Source organism: Physella acuta, unplaced genomic scaffold, assembly GCF_028476545.2.
Source record: "Physella acuta isolate Inbredline_101_S28 unplaced genomic scaffold, ASM2847654v3 ptg000534l, whole genome shotgun sequence".
Taxonomy (NCBI): domain Eukaryota; kingdom Metazoa; phylum Mollusca; class Gastropoda; family Physidae; genus Physella; species Physella acuta.
In genome coordinates, this window is record NW_026732053.1 from 147,501 (window position 1) to 169,260 (window position 21,760).

Sequence of the window (21,760 nt, forward strand, 5' to 3'; positions counted from 1 at the left end):
TCCCAGTCTACAACGTTAAGTTACAAGATCGGTATATTTCACTCTACCCCTCTCAAATAATTAAATCAAATACTTTTTTTCAAATATATCTAATAACCGGATTTATAAAAACTGTAATGCTAAAACTGCAATCCAATCATAAAAATGTATATATTTTTTTTTTTAATTATTCGATAAAATTCTTTCACAAATGGGATTTTTAGTTTTTAAGTTTTATAATCCGTGTTTTATTTAATGAGCTTTTATTTTATTTATGAGCTTTTTAAAAAAAATTATGACACATTTTGTCTTTTGAAATCATAAAACAGATAGTGATATTGGAAGGAGGAAAAGGGCACGCTATCTCATAACTCACATTATCATTCAAAGTTTCGCTAATTTATTGAAGAGCCGCTAACTCAAATGCGAAAGTAAAATTATATATATATATATATATATATATATATATATATATATATATATATATATATATATATATATATATATATATATATATATATATATAATGCATTCAATGTAATGTATATATTACAAAATATATTTATTTAAACACATTATTCGTTAAAGTATATATACACACACGATTATACACACATATATACGCATATATATATATATAAAATTTATATATATATATAAAATTTATATATATATATATATAATTTATATATATATATATATATATATATATATATATATATATATATATATATATATATATATATATATATATATATATATATATATATATATTTATATATATTGATCAGAAGTTTAGAAAGCCAGGCTAAATGGAAGAAACCATAAGATAAAAAATGTCTTTGATTTCCCTCACGTCCTATTTACCAAGAGTTAGCTCCCGCTTGACCCCCGGCCCCCCACATTGGACTTGAGACTCCGCTCCCCTTTCTCTTCGGTAGAGCCACCGGCCGATTGTGGCGCATCAAGATTTATATCCACGGGTCGGGGAGAGATGACCGGTTAAGAAATTACCAAGACGGTCTTTGTTGATGTTTGTTCCACAGGTTTTACGTCGATATTTCAGTGTGTTGGTTTCATTTGCAATCCACTAATATACAACTTTAGTTACGAAAAGTGGTCGGCGTGGTCGAGTCGGTAAAGCTCATGATTGCTTAATCAAAAAGTCTCGAGTTGGAACCCTCGACAGATGAGGCTCGTTAGCTGGGGACAGCCACTCTTCTAGGAGAGACAACTCCAAAATCAAACAACTGCTGCCTTGTAGTTTGTTCTTGGTTTGACAAATATGGAAGCAACTCCACAAAAAAAAAAAGCAGGCTGAAATCGGAGTCAATGGCCTCAATGGCGCATAACCAGTTGACACGTATCCTTAACTGTGATGGAGGCGTGGTCGAGTCGGCAAATGCTCATAGTTGATATATTGGAAAAAGTCTCGATTTCAAACCCTCTGGCAGATAAGGCGCGATCCCTTCCAACACTAAAAATTAAGAACGAAGAAGTTACGAAAAATAATGGGATAAAAAATAAACACATCGCAATATTTAAATGTAAACACAGATTCGTATTGCTCACAATTACCCCCAACGATATTGAATACCAACAATAATTAGGATCTTGTGATACCCAACGACATTTTTATTTCTGTATTAATTTCGTATCTGACGCATCCTTGTTTTTTTTTATGCGCATAGCTCATCAGAACATCAATTTGATTGTATGCTCGTTTTCTTTATGCTCTGGTTTATTTCTCGTTTATTTTCATCGCATGCGTATTCCGTGTCTGTTAATGTCACACACACACACACACACACACACACACACACACACACACACACACACACGCACACACACACATACGCACACACTCACAAAATTAAATCAACATTTCTATTTCCTATCCCAGTAGGTGCGAAAATCATTACGTATCTGTTGTAGTTTCCGTCTTTATCTAGATAATATCTGTTTTCAATTATAAACATTTGCAAATATATTAATTTTTCTATTAGCCTAGATTTCCATTGTAAATTATTTACCTTTTAAGATTGGATTTTTGTTTTCATGCCCTAGATAAATGTTAATTAGTAAATGTTAATCAGCAAATGTTATTCAGTATATGTTAATCATTAAATGTTAATTAGTAAATGTAAATCAGTAAAATTGATGTTAATCAGTAAATGTTAATGAGTAAATGTTAATTAGTAAATGTTAATCAGTAAAATTATGTTAATCAATCAATGTAAATGATTAAATGTTAATCAATAAATGTTAATCATTAGATGTTAATAATTAAAATTTAACCAATAAATACTCTTCAGTATACCAGAGGCGTAGCGACCCTTCCCGGCGCCCGGGGACAAACTTTCGATTTGCACCCCCCCCCCCTCGAACTTTTCATTTGCACCCCCCCTCAAAATTTCAATTTGGCGCCCACCCCCAAGGGTCGGCGCCCGGGGACATATGTCCCCTCCGCCCCCCCCCCCCCCCCCCCACCTCGCTACGCCTCTGCAGTATACTATAGGCCACCTTTTTCATATTACACACTCATAAAATACCATTATCCGCCGTTTTACCCACAATTCCTAAAATCTATACCCTCCTACACTTGGCCCCCAGACGCTTGTACTTTGTTAGACTTCCCATATTTCCATCACTCTTTCACAACACTGACGTATTTCCGGTAGCCATTAAAAGTAAGGGCATAAACGCTGACATAGCCGGATAGAGAGAAGATCAAAAGATATAAAAATATATTCCCCCCCCCCCACCTCCAACCCCCCACCCACTAAAAAAATGATAGAGAGACAGAGAGAAAAATTGATATCAATGACGCTAACATTGAGAGAAGCGCCAAAGATAGCGGGAAGGGAAAGAGGGGGGTAAAAAAATATGAGCATTCAATTATTGGCTTGGATAAAGAGGAAAAAAATGATTGCGCGTCGTAGGGAAGGATTAAGGAGAGAAAAATGTTAGAGAAAATGTATATCCAGCACATCAGACAGATTCTTCAAACGGCAAAAGATTTCAGTTGAAGCGGAATAGAATATTATAGACACCAAACATTGGTTTTTTTTGAAAGCCGAAAATGGCGTATGTAATTCTAGAGATATCAAATATCAGTGTGTACTGAAATGGTGAAAGTTATAGGGCTGGTAAGTAGTAACCAACCAGTTCTACGGCTCAATAAAACCTGCATGAGCCATAGAACTGGTTGGTGACCTACTTACCAGCCCTATAGCAATAAACGCAAGGGCGTGGTTGAGGGTTAGGGCACACGATTACAAATTGTAAGTCTGGAGTTTGAATCAGGGACCCATATATGTATGAAATCCTTTCAAATAAAGAAATAAGTCAAAGTGCTGACCTGCTTCTTCAGAGGTGACATAAACTCTGCTTCAGCTATCTCATGACGACCTACTAGTCCGAATAGTAATTATTTTATTTTTTCTTAATGACTTTGGTTGTTGGTTTATAAAAGAAACACAGGTATTTTATCCCGCTAACATTTAATTTGCACTGTGGCGTAAGTAATTCTACCGATTTAACAAAGTTGTATTTTCTTGGTTTGCTCACCGCAAACATAAAAAAAAAAGAATTCAAATGTTTACATTTGATTTTTACTATTTAAAAATCTAACGCAGCTTCAACACTTTAGAAAACGTAAAAATACTTTACAAACTGTCAACAAATATCTGTGTTCACTAAAATATTCTACAAACTGTCAACAAATATCTGTGTTCACTAAAATACTCTACAAACTGTCAACAAATATCTGTGTTCACTAAAATACTCTACAAACTGTCAACAAATATCTGTGTTCACAAAGAGCTCCTCAGACATTACTCTCTATTGCGTGTTCTGTCCAATATTTTCCTGATGTTTTAAACGGTAACATTTTTTTTGTACACGTAGCCGAGCTGTTTTTGACATCCCCGGAGGCCACACGTAGTCCGACCCCCGGGCGAATTGAAATCATTCACTGCTATCACGTGTGTGCAAAAGGCAATCACAAAACCAACACGGAACCCGTCCAAATAACAATCGTTCATTTTGCTAGAAAAACAACATAGCTCCTAACTCATTCAAGATAAAAAAGTTGGTTTAAAAAAAAATCAACACCTCCCTTTTAATGATTTATCATTGTTATTATGTTTTTGATTCGTGACTCTAATTTTAACCCTAAAACTAGTATCGATTACAATATTTTTAGATACGTTTAGAACCTTTTGGAGGGCGGCTTCAGCGATTTTCCCACGAGTGATTAATCACACACTTAAAAAACATTCTGACTACATAAAAACTCAATTCATCAACGCAAGACGCACTTGAGACAATATTTTAAATTGCAAAAAAAAAAAAAAAAAAAAAAAATTCTATTTAATATTTTGCCTAACTTCACCCCTCCCCCACCCCCGCTCCAGTCATTAAAAGCTCTGTCTGTAAAACTTAACCAAAGATGGACGGCCGGCTGGCCAGATAAAAATGGAGGAGAAGTAGCTAAATATTAGATTTGTTAAACTTGATGCAAAAGTTATACTCCCTCTCAGGACGTAATAAATCAAGGTTGAAAATCTTGCTAGGCAGTGGATTGAGTGCTTCGATTTTAGGAATGATTTTTTTTATATTAAGACATACATGGACACACACACAAACACAGATATACACATATAGTAGGTGTATATGTGTGTGTCTGTCTATGTTTATGTGTGTGTGTTGTCTCGTATTGCTGTTTTTTTTTATCTCATGCAACATGTTAATAAATAACGACTAAGTTGTCTTATATTTACACAGAATATGCGTGTTTTACTGTAATGATACATAACAGTAAATAATAGACCTGGTTCAATAAGGTACTTTTTTGGTAAAGGATGGCCTGTTTAAGTTGTGGTCCTATAGCAGAAAATGGTGATCTGTGTTTTCAAAGTGCTTAACACGGAGGCTGAGTTACGAGTACAAGCTTGTTTTATATGGAATAATATTCGTCAGGGTTTTAGAGTTTGTGGTGGTTTAGGTTTGGGGGGGGGGGGGGAAGGGGGTAGTTGTGGATTAAGTTCTGAGGATTTAGTTTTGTAAGGTTTATGTTTATGAGTTTCATTTTTGTGAGGGTTTGCGGTAGTAGGAATTTAAGTGTGTGGGGTTTATATGTGTGTGTAGGAGGAGGGGTTAGTTTGTGGGGTTTTAATTTATAATGGACTGCTTGGTAGGTCGTTTAGTGTATATATCTATTTGATGTCGGAGTTTTGAAAGGTGATTTCCGAGTGAAATATGTCACAAAAAATGGGATATTTGGAAATGGTTGAAGGGAAGGGTGTTGTAAAGTTAATTTTAAAAAAAATAAAAAATTAAAGTAAAGTAAAGAGTAGTCTTACCTTGAATAGGCACGTGCAGGTTTAGATTAAGGCAATCCTCCATCTGTTTACTCAGGAACGGTGTAATATTCCTAAGATGGGTCACCCGACCCTCGGGTAGCTGCTGGCTGTAATCCCGCTCGTGTCTGATCGGTTGGGGGCAGACCGGACTGTGGTCAACGGCCACCCGAATCCCATTCCAGTTTTCTTTTGGGTTTTTCGGAGGCATGAACCTCATCCCGCCGTTATCCAGGTCGGCGTACCGCAGGCCGTAGTAAGCCTCGACTCTTCTGCGTAGTAACTGGTTCTCAAACTCCACCAACACACCCCTGACTTTCCCGTACCGTGTGGAAACAATACGGTCACTTAACCCTTTAATCACCACACGACCGAATCCGTTTTGAAGCAAAGGTATTAAAAATAGAACGTAAACCAGCGCTTGCTCTAGAAATTTGTACCGCATTCTCGCGAAGAACATCATCTTGGTGTCCAAAACTAATCAAGAAAATAAAAAACAAAAATGTATCTTAAATCTTTTTCATTTTGAAACAATTCCCGCCGCGAAAACTAAATTTAGAAAATGGGATTTCGTTAACCATCAAACACAGAACACAAGACTTAGTGTTAGGAATTCTTCTCTCGCATAATGAATTAATCCCATTGGAAGAAATAACAGATGTATTTTTCCAGTTGCTCTTAGCTCTGTTGACAATCATGAGCATTTAGACAATTCCCTCACGTAAGCTCCTGGAGTTTAAGATCTGATTTTCATTAGATTTTTATCAACTCATTGTACGCGGGCTTCGTTAAAATTGATTAAATTAAAACTTGTATTAGCATAAGATTTCGAGGGGGAATTCAGCTAAGAAAATGTGTGAAAAATATTCCCTTAAATGGAGGGGGTGACTGCTTATAGGATTTTAGAATTTATCTAGACAAATCTTTGCTTTAGCCTGATCGATGTTAGGAGTTTCGATGTTCGATTTTGTTACATAGGGACGTTGATGAGTTTTGTTAGTGCATACATACTTTGTGTATTAACTTTTGAGGATTTGGAGTGATAAACCTTACGGTTTATGAAGATAAACCTCATAAGTTTGAGACTTTAAACCTCCAGGTTTATGACGTTGATCCTCTAGGTATAGGATACAAAACCTCCTTCACAATCACGACAGGCTTGGTTGACTAAGACATTGAGTCTACACATTTGACCCTTGTATGTTTTCACTTGTGAAACATATCGCCATATAAAGTGTTGAACATTTTGTACATTTCATCTCACACCCTTTTGCAACCTGTTGTAGGAGAAAGTGCATAATTTAATATTTAAAAAAAAACAATATTTACATATAATGTTAATTCAAATTCATTGTTACGAAAAAAGAAAATTATATCACTTTTTTAAAAAAAATATGCATTTTAGCTAACTCTAGCTGGAAAAATAATGTTTTTTTTTAATACAAAATAAATAAAGTTTGGGGCTTCAATAAGACTTGGGTTAGGATCTAGTAGGTGATAGGTTTAACGTTATAATTAACTATCAGTATCCTAGAACTGTTTTAAAAATTGCACAACATTTTTACGGTGACATAATTAAACAAAAACTATACCAAATACACATGTGAAAATTATTCATGAAATATTTGTTTGAAATCTAAATTCGTATGTCAACATTAGTGTTATATAAATGCAATTCATACACATCTATTAAAAAAAATAAAAAAAATACACATCTAGCATACAAACGCCAAGAGTTTTAACAATCCCTGAAGCTTACCATACCACTAAAGAGAATTTGTCTATAATATAACGCCTTGTGTGTACACTTCGTATTAAGAACCCATCCATCTTAACATTGGCAGTGTAAATAGCAAGGGAAACTATCACAGTGTAACCTACACCATTGACAGATCGATCTATCCTCAACATAAAATCCTCAATTAATCACCAATTCGCGTTTAATATGAGTTGTAACAAGGATTATTTTTGGTACTGTTCTTTGTGGTTTAAAAAATACAGTCAAAGCAGACCGATTGATTAAACACCAACTCATTTTTTGCATGAAAAAAATTATTATAAAGTTATTATTCACAGTTTACACTTACAGCTATATAATTTAAGATGTAAAAGAGGGTATACGCATCCTACACGTACAACCTAAAGTTCCCTTTCGAAACTGATCGTCCATTGGGCAAATGAAGTAGAGTTCACGTGTACCTGTGTCTTCAGCTTATGAAGAGATAATCTGGTTAGCACTACACCCAGGCGTCTTTACTTTCTCTAAAGTAAGTCAGATACCGTTTAGAGCTGGGTGGACTCAGAGACAATCTACGGACTTGAACCCGAAGTCGAACTCGAGACTTTATGATTAGCAATAGTATGTTCAAATATTCGACCACAGGTATCTTACAGGTGTTTCTTTACACGACGTAGGTTTCATTGTTTCTCCCCCACTTGGTTGAACATTTCGGGCATCAAATTCAACCCATTCACTCTCCAAATATCCTTTGCATGCATCATAAAAAGACCGTTCACACATAGATATTCTAGAAATATAAAAAATATTTTTTTTCGGACCTAGGCAGTCGAAACGACAGATGAAATGGATCTTTTGTGTCTGTGACCAAGTCATATGAATGCTTAGTGTGGTCAGTACGATTCCCAGCCGTCTTTACTTTTTTCGGTGTCCGGTCAAAAAACCCCTGGACATAAACCCCCAAACATAAAACCCCAGGACTAAAACCCCCCGCGACATAAACCCCCTGGACAAAAACCCCCGCGATATTTTTTGGTTGTCATCATCTTTGGTTTTTCCTTATATAAACCTCAATTGGGGGGTTTTTGTCCAGGGGGTTTATATCGCGTATATCGCGGGGGGGGGGGGGGGGGGGTTGTCCAGGGGGTTTATATCGCGGGGGGGGGGGGGGTTGACCAGGGGGTTTATGTCGGGGGAATTTATGTCCAGGGGGGTTTATGTCCAGGGGATTTTTGACCGGGAGCCACTTTTTCCCCCTACTATTAGGTGTTAAATGATCTCAACAATGACTTAAATACCAGAGAATGAACTCGGGACTTTCGGGTTGGTAGTAAAGCGCTCTACCACCTAGAAAATAAAGTAATTTAACTATATACTTATATCTACACGTAAAAAGTAACTACAGGGTGTGATTGGCTTGATGAAACCTGCATCATAATTGTGTTAAAATAATGACTCAGCAGTGTGGGTTGTAACGAGGCTGTGAATGTATGGTCATAAAAAAAAACAATATCACGTTGAATGAAAGCTGATTGCTCTCACGACACTTCTTAATACGTGAGGAGATAAAAGTTTGGGGATTAGTAGCGTTGAGGGGAAGTTACTGGCCAGATGGGAGTCTTATGAAGGGAGATAACTTGTAGATCCATGTGAAGGATTTGGGAGGGGAGACAATTTGCAGACATATGTGAATGATTGAGGAACGGGAGACAACTTGTAGACCTATGTGAAGGATTGGTGAGGTAGACTACTTGTAGACCTAGTTGAAGAATCGGGAAAGGGGGAGAGAGCTTCAGACCCATGTATATGATTGGGGAGGGAAGACAACTAACCGACTGCTGCAAAGCATTGGGGCGGCGGAAGGATTAATAATCTCATAAAGGGGGGCAACTTGCAGACTGATGTGAAGGATTGGGGAGGGAGATTGAGACTTACAAATGAGTGACGTGTTACATTTAAGAAACTTTCTTATTACATGCCAAGATGACACGATGTATCTAGCTCGTAAAAATTACCGAACAGCTCAACGAATGCTGAGAAATGTTGAGATTTAGCCGTGATAAGGTACCTACATTAAGGATCGTCGCTTTTCACCAAGTATATCAATCCTTCTACTTGTCATAACTTAAAAACCTATCGTATGTCGACCCTAACTTAAACATTTCAAATACAGATCCTGAATTCAACATTGTAATTAAAGAATAACCAATAATACAGTCTTTAGATAATAAGGAAGATAAACGTACCTTAATTACGTAAAGTAGAATGATATTTTTACTGTAACTAATATCAGATGTACGTTTTAATCTATTTTAGCCATTTCAGTAAAGCTGACATCTATATCTACACGTCACGAAGTAATCAGAATATAATTCATATTGATCTCAGGTCGCTTGACTTAAGTTTAGGATGTTTATTCTCATTTTATAAAACCAAAATCTTTAAACAAATGTACTGCCTAACTTCGCATACAATTTGTAACTAAAAATATGTATTTATATAAACTTAAAAGTACACAGACCAAATATATGCAGTAGTTTCCATATATTTTAGATATAAATGAATAGTTCAATGTTTTCTAAATCCAGTGGATCACAGACCGTTCTCGTGTTTCAGTTGATTTATGACCAGTTTAAAACTTCAAGATTTGGATGGCCAGATAAAATGCTGGTTTGCTTGCCAAATTTAGATCCTGAAATTATGAAACCGGATTTTTAGAAAATTTGGTGATCATAGATAAGAAAACGAACATATCCAGATTTGGTAAACTTGTAGCTTAATTTAGCTGCGTGTTTGTATGGGAGAAAATAAAAGTCCAATTTTACTTTAAGAAATATTTTTTATGATATTGTAGTCGAAGTCATGCATTAGCGCGTTCTTTTCGTTATTCTAAAATATAATATCTTATATTATATTTTTATGTAAAAGATATGTCTGTGGCTATAGAAATGATAGGTAAGTTTGTGATTCGATGCAAGTTTTTCGAGAAAACATTTATTTTTAGAATATGTTGCTTTATGAGAAGAGGCTAAACAAATTATCAAATTCCGAACGTTTTTGAGAAACCAAACTAGGGTATCGCTTAAAAAGGTTGATAAAAACATACACAGTTAAGTTCCAATAGTTATATATGAATTTCCGTCCACACACCTAAATAAAATGGTACTCACATTATAGTGTTCATAGACAGACACACATTCTAACTATTCTAAAAACTATTTTGTTCGAATAAGATAGATGTTAAAGACAAAATCTCGATTATGATTTTTTTGCTCACGATTACAATATTTCTACACTATACTCAGCATACATACAACTTACAAGAAAGTTTAAAAAGAACAAACAGTTAAACATTTCTGCTCTCTATACAGTACTGGAGTTTTAAATATCTTCCATCAACTGAAACCGTCATTCTTCAAGGACAGCTCAGCCGAGAACATCGCAAACCCTCTAGCACTTTAAACTTAGGGAGTCTCCCACACAAAACTTAATTTAAAAGCCCCAGTCACTTTTTGTACACTAAAAAAAAAGATTTTGTTCCGATGCTTAATTAGTTCATTAATTTTAATTGCACTCTTTTTATTCCTTTTTTGAAAAGTTCTCTTCGTTTATTCTATCTCATTTCTTACGGTAGATTTAACTTTGTTTTTGGACACCAGTAAAAACAGATGCTTTTTTTTGTAGTTGATCTTTCGTCAACGTTTTGGTCTACTCCCGAGAATTATGCTATTGGAATAACTTTTTTGTTTTTTGTTTAGATAGTAGACAATAGGTACAGTGGTGTAAAAAGGCGGTGGCGGGGTGAGGGTGCGTTTCGCACCGGGTGACACCCAACCTGGTGACGCCACCGGGCAAGGGTAAACTTAACAACGAAATGATTGACCTATACGGATATACAGCCTCTAATATTTGGTATAGGTAGAATGACCAAAGACCACATATTACTTGACCAAAACTTTCAACCAACCATCGCTTCGAATTCCCCCCCCCCCCCCCCCATCCAACTGATATACAGCCGTTGTTACATTTGTGTGGTTGGAATCTTAACAGTGAATCTAATCGGATTTAATCATTGGACGTGGATTATAAACAGTAGTGACCTAATGTGTACTTACGTCATTGATGGGATCCCTAAAGAAAATCTAGTGTGTACTAATGTCATTCATGGGATCCCTAAAGATAATCTAGTATGTACTTACGTCATATATGGGATCCCTAAGGAAAATCGAGTGTGTACGCCTACTTACGTCATGTATGGGATCCCTAAAGAAAATCTAGTATGTACTAATGTCAATGATGGGGTCCCTAAAGTAAATCTAGTATGTACTTACGTCATATATGGGATCCCTAAAGAAAATCTAGTGTGTACTTACGTCAATAACGGGACCCCTAAAAATGACGTGCTGTTGCTGTTTAAATCGTGCAGGTTTTTCTTCTATTTCTTTAACACGTCTGGCTATGTTGGCCATGATCACACACTAGAATAAAGGCAGGACCCAGTGTTGGCCGTATTGATCAGTTGTCAAAACCACAAACAGATGTAACCAAAGAATCCAGTGTTTTGTTTAAGTTTTCAACAGATGGATGCCTTGCCGTGTTCGATTGGTCAATATTTACCACCCACTCGATTTCTAAACTAAACTACGTCTTTGTCAAAAATATGCTGCTGTGAGTTATGTAAAGGTTGGAATTTTATGTTTCTACCACTGATGTTTTGACCAGATTTTCTTCCCGAAATATCTTTTAATATGGATAATAAAAATATGCTAAGCTGTCCAACCAATATGAGCTACTAGTTAACAATTAGCGTTAACAAATTTATTCTTGATTTAGATTAACGACCTCATTTCGTAACAAGCGAAGTATGATTAATCGACATGCATATTTTTTTTAGACCGGTTGTTGCCATTTTTTTTTCGCAACAGCGAACATTAATATGTCTTTATTTACACTACTTAATCTAAGCCAAACTGGCATGTGCGATCAATGTCAGCCGTGTTTGTTTTACCTGGCAAAAAGACACCACGTGTCAGAAACAGCGCGGGTGGCAGCACATCGATTGAACCCCCTCCCCCTCCCCCGAAAACATACATAGATGAATTGAGTGTTAATCTGATCACAGCTAGGATTTGAGAACACAACATAGGGTAGTTATTAATACTCAGCAACAAAAATTGGTTTATTGGATTTTAATGTTGCGTACTCAATCGTTGTTGTGTTACTGAACATCGCAGTGGGTTGTACAAAATGTTGCTACGTTCGAGGGTACGTATGCCCTGGTGTATGCAGGGGCGTAGCGAGGGGGGGGGGGCGGGGGGTGCGGACCGCACCGGGTGACACCCGACCTCGCTACGCCACTGGGTGTATGTGCTAGTCGATAGTCACATTCTCACCTTGTACTAAGTATACGTACACATTCTTTTTTACATTAGGTGGGAGTCTGTTATTAATTATCGTCACGTTTTTTCCGTTCCGTATTCAGAGGGGTAGTGATCCATTCAAGCGCCCTGGGCGAACTATCAATTGTGTGCCCCCCTCCCGATTTAAATTCAATCATTCACATCGTCGAAATCGCTTCCCCTCCCCCCACCCATTTGGAGAGGTGGGGTTTCTTTTTACCAGTCACTGCCCCTTAAAAAATTATATTTTGATGTCATTTAATTGATGTAGAACATAGTTAACAAATTCATTAAAGCCAAATACAGTCTGTATTCACAACTTCAACAGTGTATAAATCATTAATGCGGCTATTAGAAATAAATGAGTTTTAATTTTTTTTCTTTCCTGTTTAGCGCCCCTTAAGACTTAAGGGGCTCTAAAACGAGGAAGAACAATTTTAAAACTAAGGGGCTTAAGTCGACGCCCACAGCAGCCGCCCCACCCGCCCTCCTCTAGCTTCGCCTCTGTCCGTATTTAACCTAAAAGCCATCGTTACATATACTTTTATCAATCATGTATTCCATGTTTAAATTCGAGAAGAAGAATATGGACAGATTAGTGATGCACTTCCAAAAAAATGCATACATAAATGCAGGGGCGTAGTAAGGGGGGGGGGCGGGGGGTGCGGACCGCACCGGGTGACACCATATAGGGGGGTGACACCAAGGCAAAAAATAGCAAAATATATAGAGAAAAACTCGAGGGGGGGTGCAAATCGAAAGTTTGAGGGGGGGGGGGGTGCAAATCGAAAACTTGAGGGGGGGTGCAAATCGAAAACTTGAGGGGGGGGGTACAAATCGAAAGTTTGAGGGGGGGGGTGTAAATCGAAAATTTGAAAGTTTGTCCCTGGAAAGGGTCTCTATGCCTCTGGGGGGGGGGGTGACACCATTAAGTGGCGCACCGGGTGACACCCGACCTCGCTACGCCACTGCATAAATGTCAACTTTTTAGAGGAAGAAAATTATACTGATAATAAAAATGTAGCTAAAAGTAAACACTGCTTCATTGTATAAAAAAATTTAAAACAGTGTTTCTCTATTTTAGAGAGAAAGTTAACGTTGCAGCGAGCACTAGTTTCAGCATAAAACTACAATCGATTAACTATTGTGTGGTAATTGAACGGACGTTTCTGCCCAAGTTGTATGTGAAGTTTGGCTTTGATGCTCACTAGAGTTTTAAGTGTGCTCACCACATAGTCTGAAGTTTAATTTCCGTTATAGGATAATTGAAATAAATAGATTTTGTTTTACTTTTCAATGTCGTCTTTTAACTGCTAAAAACTAATTTAACACACACACACATCAACACACTATGATAATACAAACACTTACATGCGAAGATGTTCAGTTTAATATGTATCTATATATATATATATATAATTCTCTTCTGGGAGACGCTAGAAAACAAGCTGTAAGCGCGCTCCCTATCACCCCACCCCTACATGGTCTGGTGAGCTGTGGTTCACGCTAAATGTTTACATTAATCGTAGAGCCGGGTTTAGTGACGGCTATTAGGGGCAGATAATTTAGTTTGAAACTATTTTAAACTTAGGGGAGGTAACTAAAAGGAGGCTGCTTTCACGGGGGGGGGGGGGGGTAGGTTAGGGTAGGGTAGGGGTTGGGGGAAAGGAGGGTGGGGGTAGTATCGTCCTTAACGACGTACTGATAGTGTTTTAAAGCAAATATTTTCAGGGGCAGCATTGGTACTGTCGAATTCACAGATTATGATTTACTGAAAATTAGAAAATAAAACAACTAAATAGCGGCATATGATAAGACGCGGGTCGGCTCGTATAAAATAATGCATATCTTGAAATATAAGGATATGCAGGTAGCCAACATGCATCTTATCATCTTTTCCCGCTCGTACCCGAAAAACATGGAGCAGATAGAGTAGAGTTCATCTGTTTCATTGTACAGCCGCCTTTATTTTCCCCTAACGTGAGTTTGGTACCTATCAGACCAGTATTCGAACTCGAAACTTCCGGGGTAACAGTCTAGCGTTCTACCTCTAGGCCACACCGTCCAACACATATACATCCTTATACAAATTTAAAAGATATACACATACATATACAAATGTACAGAATACTACTCGAATACTGTGTAGGCTTTCACATAAAACGTAACCAAACACAACATCCCAATGTACACATGAAGACAGCAACAACGCTGACCCCCCCCCCCCCTCTCTCTTAAGCAATGTAAAAATAAGCGCTTTTTACCCCAGCGTGGAGCGAGGCCCAGAGCCCAAGACATCTATCTTAGCTAATCAATATTAATTCCCTCTTGGTAGATTGAATAGAACAAAAAAAAATTCCGGCGAGAAATGTTCCAGCATTTCTGGGCCGGTGGGCCACGGTTTTTTGGGCCGATGGGCCGATGATGTGGCTCATTGTTAGTGGGGACGTCGTGTATCTGGTGGCGCCGTAACCTCGGCCGGCAGGTATTGTCACGTGACTTATTAGAGCCGGTTCGCCGAAGCCATACAGATTTGGTGGGTAAGACTTCTCATAACGGTTAGAGGTTTCATCTTGCAAGTTCTTAATTAATATACATAATTAAATTGTATCTATTTACTTATACATATCATATGTATAAAACATCATAAAAGCGCATATACATATGTATACATAAGGATGCTAACACATAGCCTTCTTAACACACACACATATATATATATATATATATATATATATATATATATATATATATATATATATATATATATATATATATATATATATATATATATATAGGTGTGGGTGTGTCTATCAATGTATATTGGTTTGTATGTGTGTTTCTATATGTGCGTGTATATATTTTTATTTATATAAACAATGTGCATAATTTTAAGCATTACAATTATTGTTTTCGCTTATTATCCAGCAATCACCGAAGCTTACAAAGACAAATCGCGTTTTTCACCCATCAATGCTCCGCGAAGAAAATGTCAACACATTTCGAAACAAATGTAAATAGTTTTACGGCTTTTTATTTGTGTTATAATTACAATAGTTGAAAATGTAAGTGCGGTAATGTAATTAATTCCTTTTTATTTAATCTTTAACTGTTAATGGTAGCAATTTATAACTTTTATTTTTATATATCAACATAAACACACATTTAAGAATTGCAATTACAATTTCAGATTTGCGTATCCATTTTTAACTTTTTTTTTTACACTTATGTTTTCTACTTTTTTGGCTCATCACCGTTTATCTACAGCGATCCCCCTAAGATAATGTAAGTAAAACGCATGAATGTGATAACATAATAATTGACCACTTTAAAAGGCGAATGCATGATTCTTATGTTCTGGTTGGGGGTGATGTATGTAGATGTATGTAGATTGTTCACCTTGGTTGTTGTGGATGTCCTTGTGTGGAGGTGGGAATTGGGTCAAGGTCATTATTGAAATGAGGGATGAATCGGGGATGGAATTAAACGCAGGGAAATTGAATAGTCGCGTGTGTGTGGGTGTTTGGCTGGTGTTTGTTTGTGAGTGGTAGTTACGTGGTCAGTGTCATTGTGGTGTAGTGGTGGTTAGTGTCACAATCTTTTTAGTATAGTGGTGGTCTTTCACTATGTCTTACGTTGTGATGTAGAGATGGTAAGGGCACAATCATTGTGATTTAAAGATGGTAAGGGCACAATAATTGTGATTTAAAGATGGTAAGGGCACAATCATTGTGATTTAAAGATGGTAAGGGCACAATCATTGTGATTTAAAGATGGTAAGGGCACAATCATTGTGATTTAAAGATGGTAAGGGCACAATCATTGTGATTTAAAGATGGTAAGGGCACAATCATTGTGATTTAAAGATGGTAAGCGGCACAATAAACGATTTATTTGCTCAAAAATCTTTATTAAAGGTGGTTTCCATTTTGAACCTGGTGTCCGTTAGATGACTTCGGCATATTAAGAGATAATGTGATTGGCATATGTATAGTCACCTTTACTTTCACTAACGTGAGTAAGGTTCCATCACAGTTGAGGAGTCTAGGATCCGAACTCAAGACTTTCTGATCAACAGTCGTACGCTCTACTAACCTACCACGCCGCCCCGAAACGTTCATGTATTGAATGATAAATAGCTAGGTATCTATGAAACACGGGACCAAGTTTTTCTTTGATTTACGTTGATGACCTTGTGACGTAGCAACTAATCCAATAGAGTTAATCAAATCGGGCCCACAAAGCCCCATTTCGTCACTTGTACGTAAAGGACCCGTCTCGCTGGGCACCCGAAAAAAATGGTATCGATTTTAGTTTCAGATGTAGGGGGGGGGGGGGGGCAAGCAGAGATGAAGAAATTAATTCCACATCAATTGTCTGGGCAGCGAGCAAGGGAGGTAATGTTTGGGGTGTAAGGGGGTTTACTCGCGTCAACTGCGACCCGAGTTGTCCTTAATTACAGGTTAATGAAGTGGGGGGAGGTAAGAAATCACTGGGTTAATTTGTGTAGGGGGGGGGGGGTGTCATTACACCGCGATGTATTTAACTCGTGTTTGATGTAAGTCTCAAGGATTTATGAGATTAACGAATGTTAGATCATTTTAAAGAATTAACTGAAAATGAAACATATTAGGTATTTGTGATCCCGTATAATGGATAAATAGAAGTAAATCTAATTTTTTTTAGCTCCTTTACTTAAAAATATGTTTTCTTTAAATGACATTTGTTGCATGCTATACTTCAAACACAAACCAAGGTACTAATCCTATTGATACGATTCTCACACTCTTATGAAACCACCAACGTTTATTTTTTTTTATACATAACTTATCAATTATTTACATAAAGATAATTAGAGCATTGTTTGTTTAACCTAACAACAATATAGTACTAAGAAAGCAAGTACATACTTATATATATATATATATATATATATATATATATATATATATATATATATATATATATATATATATACGCATCAGTAGGTGTTTTTTTAGTCGTTCGTGTAACCCAAATGACACAAGAAAAGTGTGTGAATAATTATTTATTTACAACTAACCCAAATCAAATGAGAAGCCAACGGCTGTCAAATTTACCGTAAACACCAAAAATTGCAAGGCCAGTTTTACAGCACTTGTTTTGAAAAAGAAAGCAGCGAAGATAAGATCATAAATTTTCGTAATTTCTGAGTTTACGAGGTAAGATAAAACACAGTTATAGCCTACTCGTAATATTTTCTTTATAGCATTTTAAGTAATTTTCATTTAAAACCAAAATACGGAACAGATTTCCGGGTCATTTTTTTTTCGTTGTAGCTTTAATTCTTTGGCTCAACACAGCTTTTGTTGAAAACGCGAGTTCCCAGCCCTTGATTCTATTTTTAGACACACGTGTGTTTGATTATTGATGATGTTGGTGTTCAACTACGGTCGATTGCCTTAAAATAAAACCCACGTGATTTATGGCAGAGTTCGTTGGGCCTCACAATAAAGAAAAACAAATAAGATGATGTTTTAATTTAAACGTTTTCGTTTTAGTGATAAACGCCCCTGCAACTAGTGTGTGCCAAAGTTGAAGTCGGAAAAAGTTTGTAGAGCAGCTGGCTGTTAATTAACCTGACCCGTGCGTTACTTATTAGATTATAATTTGTTTAAGTGCATTCCAAAGTGAAATCGTTGTTGTATTCGTGTGGTCCTGCCACTACAGTTTTTAAAAAAAATTATATGTTGAACTTGGTAGTCGACCAAAGTTGCAATTAAATTAAGAGTTCATCATCATTATTTCCATTTGTTGCCGAAGACACGAGGAAGTACAGTTCATATGTACTGACCTAGGGTTATGAAAGAATGGTGTGGTCAGCACTATGCCCAGCCGCTTTTGTTTTCCTAATGTAATCCAGGTACCCATCAGCTCTGGGTGGACTCAGCAACGTCTTACAGTCACGAGTCCGATACAAGATCCGAACTCGAGACTTTCGGGTTAGCAGTCAGAAGCTCTACCAATCAACCACACCGTCTATCTTAACAAAGACTTAATTAATATTTATGTCAATAAAAACTATTGACTCATTTGAATGAATGAATGAATGCGTAATTTCCTTTACTTTTTATTTAAAATGTTATAAGTAGTTTCATTTTCAACTTGGTTGAGTCATTAAATTTACTGAGTTACTCTTTTTTCCTGCTAAATACAGTTAGGATGGAACGATATACGATATACCTTACTAGATCAATGCTAAAACACGTAGGCGATTGAATATATTGTGTACAACAAAGTTTTGATAGCAAATTTCGAACTAAAAAACGTTTTGATAAAAAAAAACGTTGTCTTGCAGGAAACAGAGGTATGGCTTCTCGTCTGGCTTTACACATTTTTCTTTGTTTTTGAAAAAGATAGTTAAAGTATGTTAGACATATCTTGATCGTTTTTAAAGCTCTTTACCTTAAAACTCGTAGTCAGTAAATAGTCAGTTATCAACCTTACGGTACATTTGGAAGGCGAAGCCGAGTTCCCTTGTTTTATTGAACTTAGCATATATAGGGATAGTATAGTCAGCATTATACCCAGCCGCCTTCACTAACTGGAGTTGGGTACTCATTTCAGCTGGGCGAACTCAGTCGCATCGTACGGACACAAGTCAATGATCCGAAATCGAGACTCTCGGGTTAGTAGTCGAACGCTCTACCATTTTACCACACCGTCCCATTACAAAAACAAACAACAACCCATTGTAAGCTGTAAGGTATTTTATAAATCTTCACATTACTACCCACTGCCCCCCCCCCTTTACAACACAAGACCTACCCTTGACGTTATATCAGCCTACAGATGTAGAGTACTAGACGGTTATCACGGAATGCATCGATTAACCCTAACCCGATGTTGAACAGTTACAGTAACCAAAGACTGTACATCGCTGATGAAACTCCACGACAAAACAATGGCGTGTAATTACACGAACTAAAAGATATTGATATATGTTGTCTCCCTTTACTTTTCAATTTTTTTTTAAAATTGGTTTTAAACCAACATGTCTGTCTTGGCGATTTTTTTACTTGAGGTCGTCAGGTGCATGCCATTTTTAGCGATGTGGAGGGGAGGGGGATAGTGTTGCGGTTTATGTAGATTTACCGAGTAAGAGTATTAGAGAGAGAAAAAAAAATATTCAAAATAGATTTGTATTTTTTGTTAAATAAATCAAGAGTCACTCCCCCTGTTTGTCTGAAATGTGTTCACGAACTTGAGTTCTCTTGGGGTTTTTTTTTTTTTTTAAAACTTCTCTCAGGGGAGACTACTGCGATCAAGATATTACATTTATTTCTAAAAACCAATAACATTGTGGACAATACACTTGTCATGATGGGGTAGACGGGGTTATTTCGCTTGAATGTTGTCCTCAACCCAAGTAACACGGGCTGGAGATTTAATTTTGTAAATGTGTGTTAGTAGATTAAAGTTTTAACGTGGCATTTACATTTAGGGAAACAACATTCACAGTGAATGTAAGTCGGATACATGTTGTTTGTCTGGCGAATTTTAAATTCGAAAGTTTGTTTAGAGTTAATAAAATATAAGTTTTATATTTAAACTCCACATAGACCCCCCCCCCCTCCCCACAAACTCCGCACAGAATATCGAATCTACTTTAATTAATTATTTAAATTTTCAGGTTTGAAAAAATTAAATAAGACGTTTTGTATTATCTATAGGTAAACCACTTTCAATGGATAAAAGTACATGTCAGAAATAAGTACTACTATTGTAAATCTGTATCAGTCCTCACAAGCCGATGAACAAAACTGTAATACTAAAGCGAACATGGCAAGAAAACACTGTAAATTACATGTCTCAGTCAAAAACATACATAAGGACTTACTCAAATCTTGCTGTGTTGAATATCAGATGCGAGTAATTTCTTTATTCAAACAACGTAAAGTACAACAATAATACACACGAATAATTTTTTTTAAGTTAGCAGAGATGTGTTGGATGAATCAATCAATCGTCCTTAAGCCCCATGGGTGTAGTTGAGACATGACAGTTAATTTTTTTACCATCTTTTTTTTTATACGGGAGAAAGGAATCTATAATATCGTACTGTCTTCTCGGTACGATACTGTATTGTCTATTGATACGATACAGTATTGTCTTCTGTATAATTATATTTTATTCTCGATACGATAGCGTATTGTCTTCCCGATACAATATTATATTTTATCCTCGATACGATACTATATTGTCTTCTCGATACGATATTGTATTGTTTTCTCGATACGATATCGTATTGTCTTCCCGATTTAATATTATATTTTATCCTCGATACGATACTATAATGTCTTCTCGATACGATATTGTATTGTTTTCTCGATACGATATCGTATTGTCTTCCCGATTTAATATTATATTTATCCTCGATACGATACTATAATGTCTTCTCGATACGATATTGTATTGTTTTCTCGATACGATATCGTATTATCTTCTCGATAAAATATTATATTTTGTTCTCGATACGATATTGTATCGTCTTCTCGAATCGATACTGTAATCTTCGCGCTGTGATTACCCACCGCCGACATAATTTACCCTCCACCAAATAGTCTTGATCTTTATCTTATCTATAATGCAACAACTATAGACATAGCTTATTCTCTCACGGTACCCGGTGTCGCAACTCTTCTATATTGTCGCCGAGACTCAAATCTCTTTATCACGAGCACGCTACTGTCTCTAACTCTGGCAGCCAGAGGATTAGACAGTGTGGAATCTCATCATCTCATGTACCAACACTAGGACCCACGCCCATAATACATCAACAGATCCATGTTGTTGAGTGGTGTACCACGCGCTTGCTAATCTAAAAGTCACGAGTTCGGATCTAGGGCTCGAAAAAGCGGCGTCGTACCTGACCTAACTAGGATATTTCAATGTTCGAGGAAACACAAGCCTGAAAAAAAAACAGGTCTGGTAACATTGGTGAGTATTTTTTTTTTTTAAATTCTTCAACCCTGCTCCAGTCTACTAGACTAATGAGCACAAGTGTTATCCGGTAATGTCCGTTTCAGAAAAAGCTAACCCCTTCTCCTTCCAGTCGATGTACGTTCTCTATCGCTCCATCTTTAGTTACACCATAGTAACGATACAGAACAGCAAGAATCTTTGTTTTCAGTGTTAAGTTGCGTCTATAATTTTTTACTAGGTAGTACTCCTATTATGTAAACTGAACGAATTAATAATACTCACATCTCCATGGGGAAATTTATTAACTTAATTTCGGT

General features: G+C 36.6%; 1 protein-coding gene across 1 annotated transcript in view; it reads right to left on the minus strand.

Moving 5' to 3' along the window:
- Positions 1 to 6,436, minus strand: part of LOC131945805 (neuroligin-4, X-linked) — a 118,911-nt gene extending 112,475 nt beyond the window's left edge. Inside the window, exon 1 of the mRNA XM_059306404.1 lies at positions 5,346 to 6,436. Within this exon, the coding sequence (XP_059162387.1) occupies positions 5,346 to 5,805 (460 nt within the window). The 5' untranslated portion in view covers positions 5,806 to 6,436. The remainder of the gene's footprint in view (positions 1 to 5,345) is intronic.
- Between the last annotated feature and the right edge of the window lie 15,324 nt (positions 6,437 to 21,760).